Here is a 26,518-nt window from a genome sequence, read left to right as displayed (position 1 = left end):
GTCTGCTTCCCAGTTTTCTACGCCCGGGATGTGAACTGCGGAGATGGTGGAGGCCGTGGCTTCCACCCACATCAAAATCCGCCGGACTTCTTGGAAGGCTTGCCGACTGCGTGTTCCACCTTGGTGGTTGATGTAAGCCACCACTGTGGAGTTGTCCGACTGAATTCGGATCTGCTTGCCTTCCAGCCACTGCTGGAACGCTTTTAGGGCAAGATACACTGCCCTGATCTCCAGAACATTGATCTGAAGTGAGGACTCTTGCTGAGTCCACGTACCCTGAGCCCTGTGGTGGAGAAAGACTGCTCCCCACCCTGACAGACTCGCGTCCGTCGTGACCACCGCCCAGGATGGGGGTAGGAAGGATTTCCCCTTCGATAATGAGGTGGGAAGAAGCCACCACCGAAGGGAAGCTTTGGTTGCCTGAGAGAGGGAGACGTTCCTGTCTAGGGACGTCGGCATCCTGTCCCATTTGCGTAGGATGTCCCATTGAAGAGGACGCAGGTGAAACTGCGCGAAAGGAACTGCCTCCATTGCTGCCACCATCTTCCCCAGGAAGTGCATGAGGCGCCTCAAGGGGTGTGACCGACCTTGAAGGAGAGATTGCACCCCTGTCTGTAGTGAACGCTGTTTGTCCAGCGGAAGCTTCACTATCGCTGGAAGAGTATGAAACTCCATGCCAAGATATGTCAGCGATTGGACCGGTGTCAGATTTGACTTTGGAAAATTGATGATCCACCCGAAACTCTGGAGAGTCTCCAGAGTAACGTTGAGGCTGTGTTGGCATGCCTCTTGAGAGGGTGCCTTGACCAGCAGATCGTCTAAGTAAGGTATCACCGAGTGACCCTGAGAGTGGAGGACCGCAACTACTGTAGCCATGACCTTGGTGAAAACCCTTGGGGCTGTCGCCAGGCCGAACGGCAGTGCCGCGAACTGAAGGTGTTCGTCTCCTATGGCGAAGCGCAGGAAGCGCTGATGCTCTGGAGCAATCGGTACGTGGAGATAAGCATCTTTGATATCGATCGATGCTAGGAAATCTCCTTGGGACATTGAGGCGATGACGGAGCGGAGGGATTCCATCCGGAACCGCCTGGTCATTACGTGTTTGTTGAGCAGTTTTAGATCCAAAACAGGACGGAAAGACCCGTCCTTCTTTGGAACCACAAACAGGTTGGAGTAGAAACCGTGACCCTGTTGCTGAAGAGGAACCGGGACCACCACTCCTTCTGCCTTCAGAATGCCCACCGCCTGCAGAAGAGCCTCGGCTCGCTCGGGAGGCGGAGATGTTCTGAAGAATCGAGTCGGAGGACGAGAGCTGAACTCTATCCTGTAACCGTGAGACAAAATGTCTCTCACCCAACGGTCTTTTACTTGTGGCAGCCAGGTGTCGCAAAAGCGGGAGAGCCTGCCACCGACCGAGGATGCGGTGTGAGGAGGCCGTAAGTCATGAGGAAGCCGCCTTGGTAGCGGCACCTCCGGCGGTCTTTTTAGGGCGTGATTTGGACCGCCATGCGTCGGAGTTCCTCTGATCCTTCTGAGGCCTTTTGGACGAGGAGAATTGGGACCTGCCCGCCCCCCGAAAGGACCGAAACCTCGACTGTCCCCTCCTCTGTTGGGGTGTTTTTGGTTTGGCCTGGGGTAAGGATGTTTCCTTTCCCTTGGATTGTTTGATGATTTCATCCAATCTCTCACCAAACAAGCGGTCGCCAGAAAATGGCAAACCAGTTAAGCACTTTTTGGAAGCCGAATCTGCCTTCCATTCCCGTAGCCACAAGGCCCTGCGTATTGCCACCGAATTGTCGGCTGCAACCGCCGTACGGCTCGCAGAGTCCAGGACAGCATTAATAGCGTAGGACGCAAATGCCGACGTTTGAGAGGTTATGGACGCCACCTGCGGCGCAGACGTACGTGTGAGTGCGTCAATTTGCGCCTGACCAGCTGAGATAGCTTGGAGTGCCCATACGGCTGCGAATGCTGGAGCAAAAGACGCGCCGATAGCTTCATAGATGGATTTCAACCAGAGCTCCATCTGTCTGTCAGTGGCATCCTTGAGTGAAGCTCCATCTTCGACTGCAACTATGGATCTAGCCGCCAGTCTGGAGATTGGAGGATCCACCTTGGGACACTGAGTCCAGCCCTTGACCACGTCAGGGGGGAAGGGGTAACGTGTATCCTTAAGGCGCTTGGAAAAACGCTTATCTGGACAAGCTCGGTGTTTCTGGACTGCCTCTCTGAAGTCAGAGTGGTCCAGAAACATACTCGTTGTACGCTTAGGAAACCTGAAACGGAATTTCTCCTGCTGAGAAGCTGACTCCTCCACTGGAGGAGCTGAGGGAGAAATATCCAACATTTGATTGATGGACGCAATAAGATCATTCACTATGGCGTCCCCATCAGGAGAATCAAGGTTGAGAGCGGCTTCAGGATCAGAATCCTGATCAGCTAGCTCCGCTTCATCATACAGAGAGTCCTCTCGCTGAGACCCTGAACAATGTGATGATGTCGAGGGGAATTCATAGCGAGCTCGCTTAGTCGGTCTGGGACTGCGTTCCATGTCAGAGACCTCACCCTGGGATCTATGAGACACCCCGGGAGAACATTGTTGTTCCAACTGAGGGGGACCAGGGGGCAATGATTCCACAGTGCCCATGGCTTGAGATGCCGGCCTGGACTGCAAGGCTTCTAATATCTTAGCCATAGTCTCAGAAAGTCTTTCAGTAAAAACTGCAAACTCCGTCCCTGTCACCTGGACAGTGTTAACAGGTGGTTCTCCCTGGGCCACCCTTAGCAGAGGCTCCGGCTGAGTAAGTGCCACAGGGGCCGAGCATTGCACACAATGAGGGTCAGTGGAACCTGCCGGCAGTATAGCCGTACATGCTGCACAGGCAGCATAGTAAGTCTGTGCTTTGGCACCCTTGCTATTTGTGGACGACATGCTGTTGTCTCCTCTGAGCAATACAGGAGGGTATATAGCCAAAAACAACCGTGCACCATACAGTGTAAAGTATAGCCTATAATCATATAATCTATAAGTACACTTCTGCACCAGTGGGGCCAGCACCTAGGTGCTGCTTTCCGCCCTCGCAATGTGGTTGTGTGGTCACCAGAATTCCTGCCTGGGTCTCCCTGAGCTTATCTCCCTTCTCCAGCGTTAGCAGAGCTGACAGGAATGGCTGCCGGCGTCCTGAGGAGAGGAGGGGGCCGTGGGCGTGCCCTAGAAAGTGCGGGAATCTGGTGCCCCACTGTGCACAGTGAGGGGGGTGGAGTATGCAAAGCATGCTCCAGCCTCAGTTGCTGACGTCCTTTACAGCGTCCCGCCCTTCCCCTGACTGGCAGGCCTGGGAGCGGGAAAAGAATGAGACTAGGCCGCAAAAGCCGGGGACTAAAGTTATAAGCGCGGCCGCCGTATAAGCTCGGTCGGCGCGGAAGTCTCCGGCGCACTAACAGTCCCAGCCGCGCCGCAGTGATAACAATGGCAGCGGCGGTCAGCGCGGCAGTCCCCATACACTAACACACTCAGCGACGCTGCAGTGTGTAAAGGCACAAACGCAGTCAGCGCCGCGGTCCCCGGTGCACTAGCACACCCAGCAATGCTGGAGTGTTGCTGTGTGCGGTCCCAACGGGGACACAGAGTACCTCAAAGTAGCAGGGCCATGTCCCTGAACGATACTCGGCTCCTATCCAGCAGAGTCCTCAGGAGCTGTGGATGGAGCACGGTCTCATGTGCCTGGAGACCGATAGGATCCCACTTCACCCAGAGCCCTAAGGGGGATGGGGAAGGAAAAACAGCATGTGGGCTCCAGCCTCCGTACCCGCAATGGATACCTCAACCTTAACAACACCGCCGACAAGAGTGGGGTGAGAAGGGAGCATGCTGGGGGCCCTGTTATGGGCCCTCTTTTCTTCCATCCGACATAGTCAGCAGCTGCTGCTGACTAAGCTGTGGAGCTATGCGTGGATGTCTGCCTCCTTCGCACAAAGCATAAAAACTGAGGAGCCCGTGGCAGCACGGGGGGTGTATAGGCTGAAGGGGAGGGGCTTTACACTTTTAGTGTAATATTTTGTGTGGCCTCCGGAGGCATAGCTATACACCCAATTGTCTGGGTCTCCCAATGGAGCGCCAAAGAAATAACCCTGTGTCTTGGCACCCTTGCTCCTTGTGAACGACATGCTGATGTCTCCCAGGAGAGTGATCACTGAGGGATATATAGCCACAAGCTAACAGTACAGCCGAACCGAGAAAATGTATACAATATAATATATATATATATATATACAGTTCAGCACTCTAGGGGGCCCAGCAGCGGTGGGAAGAAGCCACCTGGCTTACCGACCGCTCAAGCAGTGTGTGGCCACCAGATTCCCTGCCTCGGGTCTCCCAGAGGTGCTGCCAGAAGTGTTCCACCAGCAGAATGTGCTTAAAACATGGCCGTCGGCGTTCACAGGGGAGGAGGGAGCCGTGGGCGTAACCACAAAAGTGCGGGAATCTGGTGCCCCAGAGTGAATAGTGAGGGGGGCGGAGGACAGCCAAGTGTGCTCCAGCCCTCACTGTCGGCGTCAGACCGACCGTCCCGCCCTTCCCCCTGACTGGCAGGCCCGGGGGCGGGACTTTAAGGCACTAGGCCGCAAAACCCGGGGACTAAAGTTAAAAACCGCGACCGGCAAGCAGGCGCGGTCGGCGCGGTAGTCCCGGTCTCATACCAACAGCGCAGTCGCTGCAGCGTCTGAGGTCAAGGTGTTCCATGCACCGTCCCCAAGGGGACACAGAGTACCTGTAGATGCAGGGCCTTGTCCCTGATGATACTCAGTCTCCTGTCCGACAGAATCCCACAGGGGCTGCGGAGGGAGCCCGGTCCCAGTGCCTGGATGACCGGATAGGATCCCATTTCTCCCAGAGCCAAGGGATGGGGAAGGAAAACGGCATGTGGCTCCGGCCTGTGTACCCGCAATGGGTACCTCAACCTTAACAACACCGCCGACTTAGTGGGGTGAGAAGGGAGCATGCCGGGAGCCCTGTTAGGGCCCTCTTTTCTTCCATCCGATATAATCAGCAGCTGCTGCTGACTAAAAATGGGAGCATGAGTGCATGTGTGCCTCCTTCAACACAAAGCATAAAACTGAGGAGCCCGTGATGCACGGGGGGGTGTATAGGCAGAGGGGAGGAGTTACACTTTTTAAAGTGTAATACTTTGTGTGGCCTCCGGAGGCAGAAGCTATACACCCAATTGTCTGGGTCTCCCAATGGAGCGACAAAGAAATGCAAGATTACTAATTTCTAGAAGTGTTGGCACACGTGTACAGACGTTATACCAATGGACACCATTATACAGCAAGGCAGGTATTAGGACTGTGAAATGTTACTGCAGAACGACAGTTCCTGGAGTAATCACCTTTCTTTTCCACATAGTCCATGGGCGGCGATTTTTTTGCACACGGTCTGGTTGAGTTCAGAGCTGAAGAGCGGGATACCATAGCAAAGTTCCAGGGGAACCCAGTCCTTCTCCACTGTTGGCACTGGAGCTGCAATAAACAGGACAAGTTATTAATGCAAACTCCTTGGACAACGAACTCTATGTAAGAGCGATTGATTATAACCGGGAAGCTCAGTCCGAGCACAGATGGCAATGCACGGAGTATCCATGGGACCTCAAGCCTGTACTCGACAGCCTCACAGGAACACAGGAGTCCGTGCATTCCTATCTGTGCTAGGACACAGTTGCAAGAGCCCTACATGGAAGAAAAAAAATAAAAATAATATATATACTAAATATATAAAAAAGAAGGGAATTTTGTTTACTTACCGTAAATTCCTTTTCTTCTAGCTCCTATTGGGAGACCCAGACAATTGGGTGTATAGCTTCTGCCTCTGGAGGCCACACAAAGTAATTACACTTTAAAAAGTGTAACCCCTCCCCTCTGCCTATACACCCTCCCGTGCATCACGGGCCCCTCAGTTTTGGTGCCAAAGCAGGAAGGAAGAAACTTATAAATTGGTCTAAGGTAAACTCAATCCGAAGGATGTTCGGAGAACTGAACCATTAACCAAAAGAACAATTGAACATGAACAACATGTGTACACAAAAGAACAACAGCCCGAAGGGAACAGGGGCGGGTGCTGGGTCTCCCAATAGGAGCTAGAAGAAAAGGAATTTACGGTAAGTAAACAAAATTCCCTTCTTCTTTGTCGCTCCATTGGGAGACCCAGACAATTGGGATGTCCAAAAGCAATCCCTGGGTGGGAAACAGAATACCTCGATAAAAAGAGCCGGAAACCGGCCCCCTCTTACAGGTGGGCAATTGCCGCCTGAAGGACTCGCCTACCTAGGCTAGCCTCTGCCGAAGCATAGGCATGCACCTGATAAGTGTTTTGTGAAGGTGTGCAGACTCGACCAGGTAGCCGCCTGACACACCTGCTGAGCCGTAGCCTGGTGCCGCAAAGCCCAGGACGCGCCTATGGCCCTGGTAGAATGGGCTTTAAGCCCTGAAGGTATCTGAAGCCCCGATGAACGGTAGGCTTCAAGAATCGGTTCCTTGATCCACCTAGCCAAGGTTGACTTGGAAGCCTGAGACCCCTTACGCTGTCCAGCGACAAGGACAAAGAGCGCATCCGAACGGCGCAGGGGCGCCGTGCGAGAAATGTAGATTCTGAGTGCTCTCACGAGGTCTAACAGGTGCAAATCCTTTTCACATTGGTGAACTGGATGAGGGCAAAAAGAAGGCAAGGAGATATCCTGATTGAGATGAAAAGGGGATACCACCTTGGGGAGAAATTCCGGGACCGGACGCAGGACCACCTTATCCTGGTGAAAGACCAGGAAAGGGACTTTGCATGACAGCGCTGCTAGCTCAGACACTCTCCTAAGTGAAGTGACTGCCACTAGGAAGGCCACTTTCTGTGAAAGGCGAGATAGAGAGATCTCCCGCATCGGCTCGAAAGGTGGCTTCTGGAGAGCCGTCAGCACCCTGTTAAGATCCCAGGGTTCTAGCGGACGCTTGTAAGGTGGGACTATGTGGCAAACTCCCTGCAGGAACGTGCGGACCTGCGAGAGTCTGGCTAGACGCTTTTGAAAAAACACTGAAAGCGCCGACACTTGTCCCTTGAGAGAGGCAAGAGACAAACCCTTGTCCAATCCTGATTGCATTGCCCACTTTTCTTTCCTTTCTTCAAACGGCCAGGGAGCCAAACCCCTATCCGAGCACCAGGCTAAGAAGATCTTCCAAGTCCTGTGGTAGATCTTGGCGGACGTTGATTTCCTGGCCTGTCTCATGGTGGCAATGACATCTTGAGATAACCCTGATGACGCTAGGAGCCAAGACTCAATGGCCACACAGTCAGGTTGAGGGCCGCAGAATTCAGATGGAAAAACGGCCCTTGAGACAGCAAGTCTGGTCGGTCTGGGAGTGCCCACAGTTGCCCCACCGTGAGGTGCCACAGATCCGGGTACCACGACCTCCTCGGCCAGTCTGGAGCGACGAGGATGGCGCGCCTGCAGTCGGACCTGATCTTGCGTAACACTCTGGGCAGTAGTGCCAGAGGGGGAAATACATAGGGTAGTCGAAACTGCGACCAGTCCTGAACTAACGCATCTGCCGCCAGCGCCCTGTGATCCTGAGACCGTGCCATGAATGCCGGGACTTTGTTGTTGTGCCGAGACGCCATTAGATCGACGTCCGGCGTTCCCCAGCGGCAACAGATCTCTTGAAACACGTCCGGGTGAAGAGACCATTCCCCTGCGTCCATGCCCTGGCGACTGAGAAAGTCTGCTTCCCAGTTTTCTACGCCCGGGATGTGAACTGCGGAGATGGTGGAGGCTGTGGCTTCCGCCCACAGCAGAATCCGCCGAACTTCTTGGAATGCTTGACGACTGCGTGTGCCGCCTTGGTGGTTGATGTATGCGACCGCCGTGGCGTTGTCTGATTGTATTCGGATCTGTCTGCCCTCCAGCCACCGCTGGAACGCCTGTTCCAGGTTCCCTGAGCCCTGTGGTGGAGGAAGACCGCTCCCCACCCTGACAGGCTCGCGTCTGTCGTGACCACAGCCCAGGATGGGGGCAGGAAGGATTTTACCTTCGACAAAGAAGTGGGAAGAAGCCACCACTGAAGGGAGGTTTTGGCTGCTCTTGACAGGGAAACGTTCCTGTCTAGTGACGTCGACCTCTTGTCCCATTTGCGGAGAATGTCCCACTAAAGTGGACGCAGATGAAACTGCGCAAAGGGAACTGCTTCCATTGCTGCCACCATCTTCCCTAGGAAGTGCATAAGGCGTTTCAAAGAGTGTGACTGACCCCGAAGAAGAGATTGGACCCCTGTCTGTAGTGAACGCTGTTTGTCCAGCGGAAGCTTCACTATCGCTGACAGAGTATGAAACTCCATCGCGAGGTAAGTCAGGGATTGGGTCGGTGTCAATTTTGACTTTGGGAAATTGATGATCCACCCGAACCTCTGGAGAGTCTCCAGGGCAATGGTCAGGCTGTGCTGGCAAGCCACCCAGGAGGGTGCCTTGACTAGGAGATCGTCTAAGTAAGGGATCACCGAGTGGCCCTGAGAGTGTAGGACCGCCACCACTGTTGCCATGATCTTGGTGAAGACCCGTGGGGCTGTCGCCAAGCCGAAAGGCAGTGCCACGAACTGAAGGTGTTCGTCCCCAATGGCGAAACGCAAGAAGCGTTGATGTTCGGGTGCGATCGGCACATGGAGATAAGCATCCTTGATGTCTATTGATGCTAGGAAGTCTCCTTGTGACATTGAGGCGATGACCGAGCGGAGAGATTCCATCCGAAACCTTCTGGTGCTGACATGCTTGTTGAGCAGTTTGAGGTCTAGAACGGGACGGAAAGATCCGTCCTTTTTTGGCACCACGAACAAGTTGGAGTAGAAGCCGTGACCATGTTCCTGAGGGGGAACGGGAATCACCACTCCTTCTGCCTTCAGAGCATTCACCGCCTGAAAAAGTGCAGCGGCTCGCTCTGGGGGCGGAGATGTTGTGAAGAAACGAGTTGGAGGACGAGAGCTGAACTCTATCCTGTAACCGTGAGACAGAATGTCTCTCACCCATCGGTCTTGGACATGTGGCCACCAGGCGTCGCAAAAGCGGGAGAGCCTGTCACCGACCGAGGATGCGGTTTGGGGAGGCCGAGAGTCATGAAGAGGCCGCCTTGGTGGCGGTGCCTCCGGCGGTCTTTTTAGGCCGTGACTTAGACCGCCATGCAGAAGGGTTCCTCTGGCCCTTCTCAGACCTGTTTGACGTGGAGGAATGTGACTTGGCCGAAGGCCGAAAGGACTGAAACCTCGATTGAAACTTTCGCTGTTGAGGTTTGTTTTGTTTAGACTGGGGTAAGGACGAGTCCTTTCCCTTGGATTGTTTAATAATTTCGTCCAATTGCTCGCCAAACAAACGGTCGCCAGAAAATGGCAAACCGGTTAAGAATTTCTTGGAGGCAGAGTCTGCCTTCCATTCACGTAGCCACATGGCTCTGCGGACTGCCACCGAATTGGCGGATGCTACCGCTGAACGGCTCACCGAGTCCAGGACGGCGTTCATGGCGTAGGACGAAAAAGCCGACGCCTGAGAAGTCAGAGACACAACCTGCGGAGTAGCGGTGCGTGTGACCGCAGTAATCTCAGACAGACAAGCTGAGATAGCTTGGAGCGCCCACACTGCCGCGAATGCCGGAGCAAAAGATGCTCCTATGGCTTCATAGATGGATTTCATCATGAGCTCTATCTGCCTGTCAGTGGCATCCTTGAGCGATGAGCCATCTGCCACTGAAACCACAGATCTGGCCGCCAGCCTAGAGACTGGAGGATCCACTTTTGGACACTGAGCCCAACCCTTCACTACTTCTGGGGGGAAGGGATAACGTGTGTCATTAAGGCGCTTAGTAAAGCGCTTGTCCGGGTATGCTCTGTGCTTCTGGACAGCATCCCTGAAATTAGAGTGATCGACAAAGGCACTCCGTGTACGTTTGGGAAACCGAAACTGGTGTTTCTCCTGCTGTGAAGCCGCTTCCTCTACAGTTGGAGTTGGAGGAGAAATTTGTAGCACCTGGTTGATGGACGCTATAAGGTCATTTACTATGGCGTCCCCTTCAGGTGTATCTAGATTGAGAGCACCGTCAGGGTCTGAGCCCTGAGCTGCGCCTTCCTCTTCATCCTCTAGAGAGTCCTCATGCTGAGACCCTGAGCAGCGTGATGAAGTGGAGGAAGGGCCCCAGCGAGCCCGCTTCACCGGTCTGGGACTGCGGTCCGAGTCGGAGTCCTCACCCTGGGACCTATGTGTCACCTCAGGAGCAGATTGCTGCGCCAACTGATGGGGACCTGGGGACGAAGAACGCACAGTGCCCTGCATCTGTGTTGTTGGTCTGGACTGCAAGGCTTCTAGTATCTTAGCAGACCATTTGTCCATAGACTGAGCCATGGACTGTGAAAGCGACTCAGACAGTTTGTCAGCCAAAACTGCAAACTCTGTCCCTGTCACCTGAACAGTGGGAACCGGTGTCTCTACCTGAGCCGGGGGTCCCACCAGTGCCTGAGGCTCCGGCTGAGTGAGTGTCACAGGGGCCGAGCATTGCACACAATGAGGGTAGGTGGAACCTGCAGGTAGCATAGCCGCACATGAGGTACAGGTTGCAAAATAAGCCTGTGCCTTGGTACCCTTGCTCTTTGCGGACGACATGTTATTGTCCTCCAAGAGATAAGTAAGGGATCACCGTGATCACTGAGGGATATATATATAGCCTCAAGTTAACATACCGACCGTCCCGCCCTTTTCCCTGACTGGCAGGCCTGGGGGCGGGAGAAAACTATACTAGGCCGCAAAAGCCGGGGACTAAAGTTAAAACCGCGGCCGGCCGGCAGTGCACGGTCGGCGCGGTAGTCCCGGACCCATAACCACGCCGCAGTCGCTGCAGCGTCTGGGCCCAAGGTGCTTTATGCGCCGTCCCAACGGGGACACAGAGTACCTGTGGATGCAGGGCCATGTCCCTGACGATACTCCGTCTCCTGTCCGGCAGATTCCCCCAGGGGCTGCGGAGGGAGACCAGTCCCAGTGTCTGGATGACCGGATGGGATCCCACTTCCCCAGAGCCCCTAAGGGATGGGGAAGGAAAGCGGCATGTGGCTCCAGCCTGTGTACCCGCAATGGGTACCTCAACCTTAACAACACCGCCGACCTGAGTGGGGTGAGAAGGGAGCATGCCGGGGGCCCCTTTATAGGGGCCCTCTTTTCTTCCATCCGATAAAGTCAGCAGCTGCTGCTGACTAAAAACGTGGAGCTTGCGTGAATGTGTGCCTCCTTCAACACAAAGCAAAAAACTGAGGGGCCCGTGATGCACGGGAGGGTGTATAGCAGAGGGGAGGGGTTACACTTTTTAAAGTGTAATTACTTTGTGTGGCCTCCAGAGGCAGAAGCTATACACCCAATTGTCTGGGTCTCCCAATGGAGCGACAAAGAAATATAAATATAATACATATACACATACATACATATCACTTTTTTTAAAAAAAAAAATAAATCAAAAAACACCGTGCGTCAAGAGATCAGTTAAAAAGAAAAAGAAGGGAATTTTGTTACTTACCGTAAATTCCTTTTCTTCTAGCTCCTATTGGGAGACCCAGACGATTGGGTGTATAGCACTGCCTCCGGAGGCCACACAAAGCAATTACACTAAAAAGTGTAAGGCCCCTCCCCTTCTGGCTATACACCCCCAGTGGGATCACTGGCTCACCAGTTTTAGTGCAAAAGCAAGAAGGAGGAAAGCCAATAACTGGTTTAAACAAATTCACTCCGAAGTAACGTCGGAGAACTGAAAACCATTCAACATGAACAACATGTGTACCCGAAAAACAACCAAAAATCCCGAAGGACAACAGGGCGGGTGCTGGGTCTCCCAATAGGAGCTAGAAGAAAAGGAATTTACGGTAAGTAACAAAATTCCCTTCTTCTTCGGCGCTCCATTGGGAGACCCAGACGATTGGGACGTCCAAAAGCTGTCCCTGGGTGGGTACAGAATACCTCATGTTAGAGCTGCGAAGACAGCCCTCCCCTACGGGGAGGCAACTGCCGCCTGCAGGACTCTTCTACCTAGGCTGGCGTCCGCCGAAGCATAGGTATGCACCTGATAATGTTTGGTGAAAGTGTGCAGACTCGACCAGGTAGCTGCCTGGCACACCTGTTGAGCCGTAGCCTGGTGTCGTAATGCCCAGGACGCACCCACGGCTCTGGTAGAATGGGCCTTCAGCCCTGATGGAAACGGAAGCCCAGCAGAACGGTAGGCTTCAAGAATTGGTTCTTTGATCCATCGAGCCAGGGTGGCCTTAGAAGCCTGCGACCCTTTGCGCTTACCAGCGACAAGGACAAAGAGTGCATCCGAACGGCGCAGGGGCGCCGTGCGGGAAATGTAGATTCTGAGTGCTCTCACCAGATCTAACAAATGTAAATCCTTCTCATACCGATGAACTGCATGAGGACAAAAAGAAGGCAAAGAGATATCCTGATTAAGATGAAAAGAGGATACCACCTTCGGGAGAAACTCCTGAATGGGGCGCAGCACTACCTTGTCCTGGTGGAAGACCAGGAAGGGAGCCTTGGATGACAGCGCTGCTAGCTCAGACACTCTCCGAAGAGATGTGATCGCTACCAGAAAAGCCACTTTCTGTGATAGTCTAGAAAGTGAAACCTCCCTCAGAGGCTCGAAGGGCGGCTTCTGGAGGGCAACTAGTACCCTGTTCAGATCCCATGGATCTAACGGCCGCTTGTACGGGGGTACGATATGACAAACCCCCTGCAGGAACGTGCGTACCTTAGAAAGTCGTGCTAGACGCTTCTGAAAAAAGACGGATAGCGCCGAGACTTGCCCTTTAAGGGAGCCGAGCGACAAACCTTTTTCTAACCCAGATTGCAGGAAAGAAAGAAATGTAGGCAATGCAAATGGCCAGGGAGACACTCCCTGAGCAGAGCACCAGGATAAGAATATCCTCCACGTTCTGTGGTAGATCTTAGCGGACGTGGGCTTCCTAGCCTGTCTCATGGTGGCAACGACCCCTTGGGATAATCCTGAAGACGCTAGGATCCAGGACTCAATGGCCACACAGTCAGGTTCAGGGCCGCAGAATTCCGATGGAAAAACGGCCCTTGGGACAGCAAGTCTGGTCGGTCTGGTAGTGCCCACGGTTGGCCGACCGTGAGATGCCACAGATCCGGATACCACGCCCTCCTTGGCCAGTCTGGGGCGACGAGTATGACGCGGCTGCAGTCGGATCTGATCTTGCGTAGCACTCTGGGCAAGAGTGCCAGAGGTGGAAACACATAAGGGAGTCGGAACTGCGACCAATCTTGCACTAAGGCGTCTGCCGCCAGAGCTCTGTGATCGCGAGACCGTGCCATGAAGGTTGGGACCTTGTTGTTGTGCCGGGACGCCATTAGGTCGACGTCCGGCCTTCCCCAGCGGCGACAGATTTCCTGAAACACGTCCGGGTGAAGGGACCATTCCCCTGCGTCCATGCCCTGGCGACTGAGGAAGTCTGCTTCCCAGTTTTCTACGCCGGGGATGTGAACTGCGGATATGGTGGAGGCCGTGGCTTCCACCCACATCAGAATCCGCCGGACTTCCTGGAAGGCTTGCCGACTGCGTGTCCCCCCTTGGTGGTTGATGTATGCCACCGCTGTGGAGTTGTCCGACTGAATTCGGATCTGCCTTCCTTCCAGCCACTGCTGGAAGGCTAGTAGGGCAAGATACACTGCTCTGATTTCCAGAACATTGATCTGAAGGGTGGACTCCTGCTGGGTCCACGTACCCTGAGCCCTGTGGTGGAGAAAAACTGCTCCCCACCCTGACAGACTCGCGTCTGTCGTGACCACCGCCCAGGACGGTGGTAGGAAGGATCTTCCCTGTGATAATGAGGTGGGAAGAAGCCACCACTGCAGAGAGTCCTTGGCCGTCTGGGAAAGGGAGACTTTCCTGTCCAGGGATGTTGACTTCCCGTCCCATTGGCGGAGAATGTCCCATTGAAGAGGGCGCAGATGAAACTGCGCAAACGGAACCGCCTCCATTGCCGCCACCATCTTCCCGAGGAAGTGCATGAGGCGTCTTAAGGAGTGCGACTGACTTTGAAGGAGAGCCTGCACCCCAGTCTGTAGTGACCGCTGCTTGTCCAGCGGAAGCTTCACTATCGCTGAGAGAGTATGAAACTCCATGCCAAGATACGTCAGTGATTGGGTCGGTAACAGAGTTGACTTTGAGAAGTTGATGATCCACCCGAACGTCTGGAGAGTCTCCAGTGCAACATCCAGGCTGAGTTGGCATGCCTCCTGAGAGGGTGCCTTGACAAGTAGATCGTCCAAGTAAGGGATCACAGAGTGTCCCTGAGAGTGCAAGACTGCTACCACTGCCGCCATGACCTTGGTGAACACCCGTGGGGCTGTCGCCAGACCAAATGGCAGAGCTACGAACTGAAGATGGTCGTCTCCTATCACGAAGCGTAGAAAGCGTTGGTGCTCTGTAGCAATCGGCACGTGGAGATAAGCATCTTTGATGTCTATTGATGCTAGGAAATCTCCTTGAGACATTGAGGCAATGACTGAGCGGAGGGATTCCATCCGGAACCGCCTGGCGTTCACATGCTTGTTGAGCAGTTTTAGGTCCAGAACAGGACGGAATGAGCCGTCCTTTTTTGGCACCACAAAGAGATTGGAGTAAAAACCTTGTCCTCGTTCCCGAAGAGGAACAGGGACCACCACTCCTTCTGCTCTTAGAGAATGCACCGCCTGCAGAAGGGCATCTGCTCGGTCGGGGTGTGGGGAAGTTCTGAAGAACCGAGGCGGAGGCCGAGAACTGAACTCTATCCTGTACCCGTGAGACAAAATGTCTGTTACCCACCGGTCTTTGACCTGTGGCAGCCAAATGTCGCAAAAGCGGGAGAGCCTGCCACTGACCGAGGATGCGGAGGGAGGCGGCCGAAAGTCATGAGGTAGCCGCCATGGAAGCGGTACCTCCGGTTGCTTTCTTGGGGCGTGAGTGAGTCCGCCAGGAATCAGAGCTCCTTTGCTCTTTCTGAGTCCCTTTGGACGAGGAGAATTGGGGCTTGCCCGAGCCTCGAAAGGACCGAAACTTTGACTGCCACTTCCTCTGTTGAGGTTTGTTTGATCTGGGCTGGGGTAAGGAAGAGTCCTTACCTTTGGACTGTTTAATGATTTCCGCCAATTGCTCACCAAACAGTCTGTCTCCAGATAATGGCAAGCTGGTTAAACATTTTTTAGAAGCAGAATCTGCTTTCCATTCTTTTAACCACAAGGCTCTGCGCAAAACTACAGAGTTGGCGGATGCCATTGAGGTACGGCTCGTAGAGTCTAGTACCGCATTGATAGCGTAGGTCGCAAACGCAGTCATTTGCGTAGTTAAGGACGCCACTTGCGGCACTGCTGGACTTAAGAAAGAGTCCACCTGTGCCAGACCAGCTGAAATAGCTTGGAGCGCCCACACGGCCGCGAATGCTGGAGCAAACGACGCGCCAATAGCTTCATAGACAGATTTCAACCAAAGGTCCATCTGTCTGTCATTGGCATCTTTAAGTGAAGCCCCATCCTCCACTGCAACTATGGATCTAGCTGCAAGCCTGGATATTGGAGGGTCCACTTTCGGACACTGGGTCCAGCGCTTGACCACGTCAGGGGGAAAGGGATAACGTGTATCCTTCAGACGTTTGGAAAAACGCTTGTCCGGATAAGCATGGTGTTTCTGGATTGATTCTCTGAAGTCAGAGTGGTCCAGAAAAGTACTCAATTTACGCTTGGGATACAGAAAATGGAATTTCTCCTGCTGGGCAGCTGCCTCCTCTGCTGAAGGGGCTGGGGGAGAAATATCCAACAGCCTATTGATGGCCGCTATAAGGTCATTTACCATGGCGTCACCATCTGGCGTATCCAAATTGAGTGCGGTGTCAGGACCAGACTCCTGATCACCCACCTCTGTCTCATCATATAGAGACCCTTCTCGCTGAGACCCTGACCCGCGTGATGACGTGGAGGGTCTCTCCCAGCGAGTTCGCTTAGGCGGCCTGGGACTGTCGTCAGAGTCAGAGCCCTCAGCCTGTGATGCCTGGGACCCCCTTGAAGTACGGATTAGTTCCAACTGAGGGGGACCGGGGAACATAGATACAGCAGTGTCCATGGTCTGAGCAACTGGCCTGGACTGCAAGGTCTCCAGGATTTTTGTCATGGTCACAGACATTTTGTCAGCAAAGACTGCAAATTCTGTCCCCGTCACCGGGGCAGGGTTCACAGGCGTCTCTGCCTGGGCTACCACCACCATAGACTCTGGCTGCCGAAGTGCCACTGGGACTGAACATTGCACACAATGAGAGTCGTTGGAGCCTGCTGGCAGATTAGCCCCACATGCTGTACAAGCAGTGTATACAGCCCGTGCCTTGGCACCCTTGCGTTTTGTGGATGACATGTTGCTGTCTCCTCAGAGCAATATAGGGGTATACAGCCAAGAAGCGACCGTACAGTGCAGTATATATATATATATATATATATATATATATATATATATATATATATATATATATATATATATATATATATATATATATATATATATATATATATATATATATATATATATATCTGGTACAGGAAAAAGTACACCAATACAACACTGTGGCACTAGTGGGGCCAGCACTAATGTGCTGCTTACCGCCCGCTAAACGCGGGTGTGTGGTCGCCAGAAATCCCTAGTCTGGGTCTCCCAGAGCCTGTGTCCGTCCTCCAGCCAGACTGCATGCAGGAATGGCTGCCGGCGTCCTGTGGAGGGGGGGGCGGGCCCTGGGCGTGCTCAGACCAAAAGCGGGAAACCTGCGTCCCACTGTGCCTAGTGAGAGGGCTGGAGCATGTAAATAAGGCTCCAGCCCTCGGCGCTGACGATTGCACAGCGTCTGTCCCATTCCCTGAGTGACAGGGAGGGGGCGGGAACGAAGCGGAGCTAGGCCGCAAAAGCCGGGGACTAAATTTATAAGCGCCGCCGCCGTAAAAGCGCGGTCGGCGCCAAGTCCCCGGCGCACTACAAGTCCCAGCCGCGCCGCCGCTCCGAGAGTGGCCGGCGCGGTAGTTCCCAGCACATGAAGTCACACAGCTAAGCTGCTGTGACTCAAACCCCAGCGTGCAGCGCTACTGTCCCCGGCGCACTAACACACCCAGCAAGTCTGGCGTGTGCGTGCCTGTCTGTACGGGGACACAGAGTACCTGAAAGTTGCAGGGCCTTGTCCCTGAACGGTACCCAGCTCCGTATCCAGCAGGTTCACTGGGTCTGTGGATGGAGCCCGGCCTCAGGGCTTGGGGGCCGGTAAGATCCCACTTCCTCAGAGCCCCTCAGGGGGATGGGGAAGGAAAACAGCATGTGGGCTCCAGCCTCTGTACCCGCAATGGGTACCTCAACCTTACAAACCACAAGTGGGGTAAGAAGGGAGCATGCTGGGGGCCCCATATGGGCCCTCTTTTCTTCCATCCGACATAGTCAGCAGCTACTGCTGACTAAACAGTGGAGCTATGCGTGGATGTCTGACCTCCTTCGCACAAAGCAGAAAACTGGTGAGCCAGTGATCCCACTGGGGGTGTATAGCCAGAAGGGGAGGGGCCTTACACTTTTTAGTGTAATTGCTTTGTGTGGCCTCCGGAGGCAGTGCTATACACCCAATCGTCTGGGTCTCCCAATGGAGCGCCGAAGAAGAAGGGAATTTTGTTACTTACCGTAAATTCCTTTTCTTCTAGCTCCTATTGGGAGACCCAGACGATTGGGTGTATAGCTACTGCCTCTGGAGGCCACACAAAGCATTACACTAAAAAGTGTAAGGCCCCTCCCCTTCTGGCTATACACCCCCAGTGGGATCACTGGCTCACCAGTTTTAGTGCAAAAGCAAGAAGGAGGAAAGCCAATAACTGGTTTAAACAAATTCACTCCGAAGTAACATCGGAGAACTGAAAACCATTCAACATGAACAACATGTGTACCCGAAAACAACCAAAAATCCCGAAGGACAACAGGGCGGGTGCTGGGTCTCCCAATAGGAGCTAGAAGAAAAGGAATTTACGGTAAGTAACAAAATTCCCTTCTTCTTCGGCGCTCCATTGGGAGACCCAGACGATTGGGACGTCCAAAAGCTGTCCCTGGGTGGGTAAAGAAATACCTCATGTTAGAGCTGCAAGACAGCCTTCCCCTACGGGGAGGCAACTGCCGCCTGCAGGACTCTTCTACCTAGGCTGGCGTCCGCCGAAGCATAGGTATGCACCTGATAATGTTTGGTGAAAGTGTGCAGACTCGACCAGGTAGCTGCCTGGCACACCTGTTGAGCCGTAGCCTGGTGCCGTAATGCCCAGGACGCACCCACGGCACTGGTAGAATGGGCCTTCAGCCCTGATGAAACCGGAAGCCCAGTAGAACGGTAGGCTTCAAGGATTGGTTCCTTGATCCATTGAGCCAGGGTGGATGTTGCAGCCTGCGATCCCTTGCGCTGACCAGTGACAAGGACAAAGAGTGCATCCGAGCGGCGCAGGAGCGCCGTGCGGGAATGTAGATTCTGGGTGCTCTACACCAGATCCAACAATGCAAAGCCATTACATATCGATGAAATGGAGGAAAGGAAGGTAAGGAGATATCCTGATTGTGATAAAAAGGGGATACCACCTTAGGGAGAAACTCTGGGATCGGGCGCAGCACTACCTTATCTTGGTGAACACCAGGAAGGGAGCTCTGGATGACCGCGCTGCTAGTTCTGACACTCTCCGAAGAGACGTGACCGCTACCAGAAAGGCCACTTTCTGTGAAAGTCGAGAAAGTGAAAACAACCCTCAGAGGCTCGAAGGGCGGCTCCTAGAGAGCAATTAATACCCTGTGCAGATCCCATGGGTCTGACGGCCTCTTGTACGGAGGGACAATGTGATAATCCCCCTGCAGGAACGTGCGTACCTGAGGAAGTCGTACTAGGCGCTTCTGAAAGAATACCGACAGCGCTGCGACTTGTCCTTTAAGGGAGCCGAGCGACAAACCTTTTCCCAATCCAGATGCAGGAAGGGGGGAAAAAGGAGACAATGCAAATGGCCAGGGAGACACTCCCTAAGCAGAGCCCCAAGATAAGAATAACTTCCACGACTTGTGGGAGATTTTGGCAGACGTCGGCTTCCTAGCCCGTCTCATGGTGGCAATGACGTCTTGAGATAATCCTGAAGACGCTAGGATCTCGGACTCGATGGCCACACAGGCCGGATCAGGGCCGTAGAATTCAGTGGAAAGAACGGCCCTTGGGACAGTAATTCTGGCCGATCTGAGAGTGCCCACGGTTGGCCGACCGTGAGATGCCACAGATCCGGGACCACGACCTCCTCGGTCAGTCTGGGACGACGAGGATGGCGCGGCGGCAAGCGGAGCTGAGCTTGCGTAGCACTCTGGGCAACAGTGCCAGAGTAGGAAACACATAGGGTAGCTGGAACTGCGACCAATCCTGAACTAGGGCGCCTGCCGCCAGAGCTCTTTGCTCGTGAGACCGCGCCATGAAAATCGGGACCTTGTTGTTGTGCCGAGACGCCATTAGGTCGACGTCCGGCATCCTCCAGTGGCTACAGATTTCCCGACACCATACTGGGTGCAGAGGCCATTCCCCTGCGTCCATGCCCAAGCGACTGAGGAAGTCTGCTTCCCAATTTTCTACGCCCGGGATGTGAACTGCGGATATGGTGGATGCTCTGTCCCCCACCCACATCAGAATCCGCCGGATTGCCTGGTAGGCTTGGCGATGCGTGTTCCGCCTTGGTGGGCGATGTCTGCCACCGCTGTGGAATTGTCCGACTGAATTCGGATCTGTTTTCCTTCCAGCCACTGCTGGAAGGCTTGCAGGGCAAGATGCACTGCCCAGATTTCCAGAACATTGATCTGAAGGATGGACTCCTCTGGAGAGAGTCCTTGACCGTCTGAGAAGGGAAACGTTCCTTTCTAGGGACGTCGACTCCCCAACCCATTGGCAAAGCATGTCCCATTGAAGTGGACGCAGTGAAACTGCGCGAAAGTGACTGCCTCTGCATGAGGCATCTTAAGGGGTGTGACTGGCCTTGAAGGAGAGACTGCACCCCCGTCTGTAGTGAACGCTGCTTGTCCAGCGGAAGCTTCACTATCGCTGAGGGAGTGTGAAACTCCATGCCCAGATATGTCAGCGATTGGGTCGGTGCCTGATGTAACCTTGAAAAGTTGATGATCCACCCGAAACTCTGGAGAGTCTCCAGCGCCACGTTCAGGCTGTGTCGGCATGCCTCTTGAGAGGGTGCCTTGACAAGTGGATCGTCCAGTAAGGATCACAGAGTGACCCTGAGAGTGCAGGACTGCTCCCACTGCTGCCCTGAACTTGGTGAAAACCCGTAGGGCTGTCGCCAGACCGAAGGGCAGGGCTACGCACTGAAGATGCTCGTCTTCAATAACGAAACGTAGCAAACGCTGGTGCTCTGGAGCAATCAGCACGAGGAGATAAGCAACCTGATGTCTATTGATGCTAGGAAAATCTCCTTGAGACATTGAGGCAATGACGGAGCGGAGGGTTACATCCGGAACCGCCTGGCCTTCACGTGCTTGGTGAGCAGTTTTAGGTCCAGAACGGAACGGAAAAAGCCACCCTTTTTTGGCACCCCAATAAGATTGGAGGAAAAAACCGTGTCTTGTTCCTGAAGAGGAACAGGGATTACCACTCCTTCTGCCTGCAGAAGAGCATCGGCTCGGTGGGGGGGGGGGGGGGGGAGTTCTGAAGAATCGAGCCGGAGGACGAGAACAGAGCTCTATCCTGTACACGTGAGACACAATGTCTCTCACCCACCGGTCTGTGACCTGTGGCAGCTAAATGTACCCAGAAGCGGGAGATTCTGCCACCAACCGCGGATGCGGGGAGAGAGAGCTGAAATACATGAGGAGATCGCCTTGGCAGCGGTTCCTCCTGCTGCCTTCCTTGGGCGTGAATGAGCCCGGCCGGAATCTGAGCCCCTCTGAGCCTTTTTAGACGAGTACAATTGGGACTTGCCCGAGCCTGGGAAGGACCAACCTCGACTGTCCCCCCAGGACAGCCTTACTAGGGTAAGTCGCAATGCAGACATTGCGAGGTTAAGGACACCACCTGCGGCACAGATGTACATGTGCTCAAGACCAGCTGCGCAAGACCAGCTGAAATAGGTTAGGGTGCCCATACGGCTGCGAATGCCGGAGCAACCGACACGCTGATAGCTTCACAGACAGATTTCAACCAGAGGTCTATCTGTCTGTCAATGGCATCTTTAAGTGAATTCCCATCTCCCCTGCAACTATGGATCTAGCCGCAAGCCTGGAGATTGGGGGATCCACCTTTGGACCCTGGGTCCAGGGCTGTACCACATCAGGGTAAAGGGATAACGTGCCTCCTTAATACGTTTGGAGAAAACGGTTATCTGGTAAGCGTGGTGTTTCTGAACTGCGTCTCTGAAGTCAGCGTGGTCAGAAAAAGTACTCAATCTACGCATGAGTACTGAAAAAGGATTTCTCCTGCTGTGAAGCCGACTCCTCCACTGGGGGAGCTGAGGGAGAAATATGCAACATTCCATTGATGGACGCTATAAGATCATTCACTATGGCGTCCCCATCCGGTGTATCCGGATTGAGAGCGGTGTCAGGACCAAAGCCCTGATCAGCTACGTCTGCCTCATCATACAGAGAGTCGTCCTGCTGGGACCTTGACCAGTGATGAAGCCGAGTGTCGTACCCAGCGAGCTAGCTTAGGCTGTCTGGGACTGCCGTCCGTGCCTGGGACCCCCCCGGAGTACTGAGTACGTTCCAAATGAGGGTGGCCAGGGAGCATTAATCAAGATTGCCCATGGCCTTAGTAGAGAATCTCCGTCCCTGTCCCTGGACAGGGTTCACAGGTGGTTTCTTTGGCCACTTCTAGTAGAGACCCCGGCTGACCAAGTGCTACAGGGGAGCATTGCCCACAATGGGGGTCAGTGAAACCTGCCGGTGGAACAGTATCTGCAGGAAAAGCAGCATAGAAAGCCTGTGTTGCTTTTTTGCTGCTGTATTCTAGTCATCTATGCAATGTACAACATACAAGCATAAACACTTCAGCACATGCAATACAAGCAGCATAGAAAGCCTGTGCCTTGGCACCCTTGCTTTTTTGCTGCTGTTGTCCAGCCATCTAGGAGAATATAGCCCAGAGTAGCGACCGTACAGTGCAATGTATAGCATACAAGCATATATACAAATGAACACTTCAGCACATGCAGTACAAGCAGCCTATAAAGCCTGTGCCTTGGCACCCATGCTTTTTTGCTGCAGTTGTCCAGCCCTCTAGGAGAATATAGCCAAGAGTAGCGACCGTACAGTGCAATGTATAGCATACAAGCATAAGTACAATGAACACTTCAGCCATGTAATACAAGCAGCCTAGAAAACCTGTGCCTTAGCACCCTTGCGTTTTTGCTGCTGTTATCTCGCCATCTAGAAGGGCATATAGCCAAAGATAGCGACCTACAGTGCAGTGTATAGCATACAAGCATAAAATACAAATGGACACTTCGGTATTTAGTGGGGTCAGCACTTCAGGTGCTGCTTACCGCCCGCCTATAACGCGGGTGTGTGGTCGCCAGAGCCCTGTGTTGGTTGCCCAGAGCATGTCTCCGTTCCCCAGCTCGGAAGGCGTGCAGGAATGGCTGCCGGCGTCCTTCTCCAGCTCGTGTGACGAGGGGCGGGCCGCGGGCGTGCCCCAGACAAGAGCGGGAAACTGGCGTCCCACTGTGTCCAGTGAAGGGGGCTGGAGAATGCAAAGCAGACTCCAGCCCTCGGCGCTGACTGTCTGTACAGCGTCCCGCCTCTCCCCTGACTGGCAGGGCTGGAGGCGGGAACGAAACGAAAACTAGGCCGCAAAGCCGGGGACTCGAGTAATAAGCGCGGCCGTCCATGTGCACGGCCCGCGCGGAAGTCCCCGGCGCACCACAAGTCCCAGCCGCGCCACAGTGTAAAAAACACCCAGCAACGGCCGGCGCGGCAGTTCCCAATACATAAAGTCACTCAGCAAAGCTGTAGTGACTAATAGCACGAGCGCTCTGCGCTGTTGCCCCCGGCGCACTAACACTCCCAGCAATGCTGGTGTGTGTGTGCGCGCTTGCCCGGGGACAGAGTACCTTAATGTAGCAGGGCCTGTCCCTGACGATACTCAGCTCCATATCCAGCAGGTTCTCTGGGTCTGTGGATGGAGCCCGGTCTCAGTGCCTGGAGACCTGTAAGATCCCACTTCACCCAGAGCCCTGAGGGGGATGGGGAAGGAAAACAGCATGTGGGCTCCAGCCTCCGTACCCGCAATGGGTACCTCAACCTTACAAACCGCAAGTGGGGTGAGAAGGGAGCATGCTGGGGACCCCATATGGGCCCACTTTTCTTCCATCCGACATAGTCAGCAGCTGCTGCTGACTAAACAGTGGAGCTATGCGTGGATGTCTGACCTCCTTCGCACAAAGCAGAAAACTGGTGAGCCAGTGATCCCACTGGGGGTGTATAGCCAGAAGGGGAGGGGCCTTACACTTTTTAGTGTAATGCTTTGTGTGGCCTCCGGAGGCAGTAGCTATACACCCAATCGTCTGGGTCTCCCAATGGAGCGCCGAAGAAAAACAAAATTATATATACACATACATACATACATACATACATACATATATACACACATACATATATACACACACACACATACAGTCATATGAAAAAGTTTGGGCGCCCCTATTAATGTTAACCTTTTTTCTTTATAACAATTTGGGTTTTTGCAGCAGCTATTTCAGTTTCATATATCTAATAACTGATGGACTGAGTAATATTTCTGAATTGAAATGAGGTTTATTGTACCAACAGAAAGAAGGGAATTTTGTTACTTACCGTAAATTCCTTTTCTTCTAGCTCCTATTGGGAGACCCAGACGATTGGGTGTATAGCTACTGCCTCCGGAGGCCACACAAAGCATTACACTAAAAAGTGTAAGGCCCCTCCCCTTCTGGCTATACACCCCCAGTGGGATCACTGGCTCACCAGTTTTAGTGCAAAAGCAAGAAGGAGGAAAGCCAATAACTGGTTAAACAAATTCACTCCGAGTAACATCGGAGAACTGAAAAACCGTTCAACATGAACAACATGTGTACCCGAAAAAACCCAAAAATCCCGAAGGACAACAGGGCGGGTGCTGGGTCTCCCAAAAGGAGCTAGAAGAAAAGGAATTTACGGTAAGTAACAAAATTCCCTTCTTCTTCGTCGCTCCATTGGGAGACCCAGACGATTGGGACGTCCAAAAGCTGTCCCTGGGTGGGTAAATTAATACCTCAAGTTAGAGCTGCAAAACAGCTCTCCCCTACGAGGAGGCAACCGCCGCCTGCAGGACTCTTCTACCTAGGCTGGCGTCTGCCGAAGCATAGGTATGCACCTGATAATGTTTGGTGAAAGTGTGCAGACTCGACCAGGTAGCTGCCTGGCACACCTGTTGAGCCGTAGCCTGGTGTCGTAATGCCCAGTACGCACCCACGGCTCTGGTAGAATGGGCCTTCAGCCCTGATGGAACCGCAAGCCCAGCAGAACGGTAGGCTTCAAGAATTGGTTCTTTGATCCATCGAGCCAGGGTGGCCTTGGAAGCCTGCGACCCTTTGCGCTTACCAGCGACAAGGACAAAGAGTGCATCGGAACGGCGCAGGGGCGCCGTGCGGGAAATGTAGATTCTGAGTGCTCTCACCAGATCTAACAAATGTAAATTCATCTCATACCGATGAACTGCATGAGGACAAAAAGAAGGCAAAGAGATATCCTGATTAAGATGAAAAGAGGATACCACCTTCGGGAGAAACTCCTGAATGGGGCGCAGCACTACCTTGTCCTGGTGGAAGACCAGGAAAGGAGCCTTGGATGACAGCGCTGCTAGCTCAGACACTCTCCGAAGAGATGTGATCGCTACCAGTAAAGCCACTTTCTGTGATAGTCTAGAAAGTGAAACCTCCCTCAGAGGCTCGAAGGGCGGCTTCTGGAGGGCAACTAGTACCCTGTTCAGATCCCATGGATCTAACGGCCGCTTGTACGGGGGTACAATATGACAAACCCCCTGCAGGAACGTGCGCACCTTAGGAAGCCGTGCTAGACGCTTTTGAAAAAAGCCGGATAGCGCCGAGACTTGCCCTTTAAGGGAGCCGAGCGACAAACCTTTTTCTAACCCAGATTGCAGGAAAGAAAGAAAGGTAGGCAATGCCAAAGGCCAGGGAGACACTCCCTGAGCAGAGCACCAGGATAAGAATATGTTCCACGTTCTGTGGTAGATCTTAGCGGACGTGGGCTTCCTAGCCTGTCTCATGGTGGCAACGACCCCTTGGGATAATCCTGAAGACGCTAGGATCCAGGACTCAATGGCCACACAGTCAGGTTCAGGGCCGCAGAATTCCGATGGAAAAACGGCCCTTGGGACAGTAAGTCAGGTCGGTCTGGTAGTGCCGACGGTTGGCCGACCGTGAGATGCCACAGATCCGGATACCACGCCCTCCTTGGCCAGTCTGGGGCGACGAGTATGACGCGGCTGTAGTCGGATCTGATCTTGCGTAGCACTCTGGGCAAGAGTGCGAGAGGTGGAGACATATAAGGGAGCCGGAACTGCGACCAATCTTGCACTAAGGCGTCTGCCGCCAGAGCTCTGTGATCGCGAGACCGTGCTATGAAGGTTGGGACCTTGTTGATGTGCCTGGACGCCATTAGGTCGACGTCCGGCCTTCCCCAGCGGCTACAGATTTCCTGAAACACGTCCGGGTGAAGGGACCATTCCCCTGCGTCCATGCCCTGGCGGCTGAGGAAGTCTGCTTCCCAGTTTTCTACGCCGGGGATGTGAACTGCGGATACGGTGGAGGCCGTGGCTTCCACCCACGTCAGAAACCGCCGGACTTCCTGGAAGGCTTGCCGACTGCGTGTCCCTCCTTGGTGATTGATGTATGTCACCGCTGTGGAGTTGTCCGACTGAATTCGGATCTGCTTTCCTTCCAGCCACTGCTGGAAGGCTAGTAGGGCAAGATACACTGCTCTGATTTCCAGAACATGGATCTGAAGGGTGGACTCCTGCTGAGTCCACGTACCCTGAGCCCTGTGGTGGAGAAAAAACTGCTCCCCACCCTGACAGACTCGCGTCTGTCGTGACTACCGCCCAAGACGGTGGTAGGAAGGATCTTCCCTGTGATAATGAGGTGGGAAGAAGCCACCATTGCCGAGAGTCCTTCCGAAAAGGATACTTTCCTGTTTAGGGATGTTGACTTCCCGTCCCATTGGCGGAGAATGTCCCAATAAGAGGACGCAGATGAAACTGCGCAAACGGAACCGCCTCCATTGCCGCCACCATCTTCCCGAGGAAGTGCATGAGGCGTCTTAAGGAGTGCGACTGACCTTGACGGAGAGTCTGCACCCCAGTCTGTAGTGACCGCTGCTTGTTCAGCGGAAGCTTCACTAGCGCTGACAGGGTATGAAAA

The 26,518-nt window shown here is 53.7% G+C and overlaps 1 protein-coding gene across 2 annotated transcripts in view; it reads right to left on the bottom strand.

Moving 5' to 3' along the window:
- The window catches only part of FAM91A1 (family with sequence similarity 91 member A1), a 194,358-nt gene that overhangs the window by 55,704 nt on the left and 112,136 nt on the right, over window positions 1-26,518 (bottom strand). For both annotated transcript variants that reach the window (XM_075352899.1, XM_075352898.1), the window contains exon 22: window positions 5,388-5,517. In XM_075352899.1, the coding sequence (XP_075209014.1) occupies window positions 5,388-5,517 (130 nt within the window). The remainder of the gene's footprint in view (window positions 1-5,387; window positions 5,518-26,518) is intronic.

The sequence above is a fragment of the Anomaloglossus baeobatrachus genome, chromosome 6 (assembly GCF_048569485.1).
Source record: "Anomaloglossus baeobatrachus isolate aAnoBae1 chromosome 6, aAnoBae1.hap1, whole genome shotgun sequence".
NCBI classification, from domain to species: domain Eukaryota; kingdom Metazoa; phylum Chordata; class Amphibia; order Anura; family Aromobatidae; genus Anomaloglossus; species Anomaloglossus baeobatrachus.
Note: the sequence above shows the minus strand (reverse complement) of the source record. Positions and strands in the feature narration are given on the sequence as shown.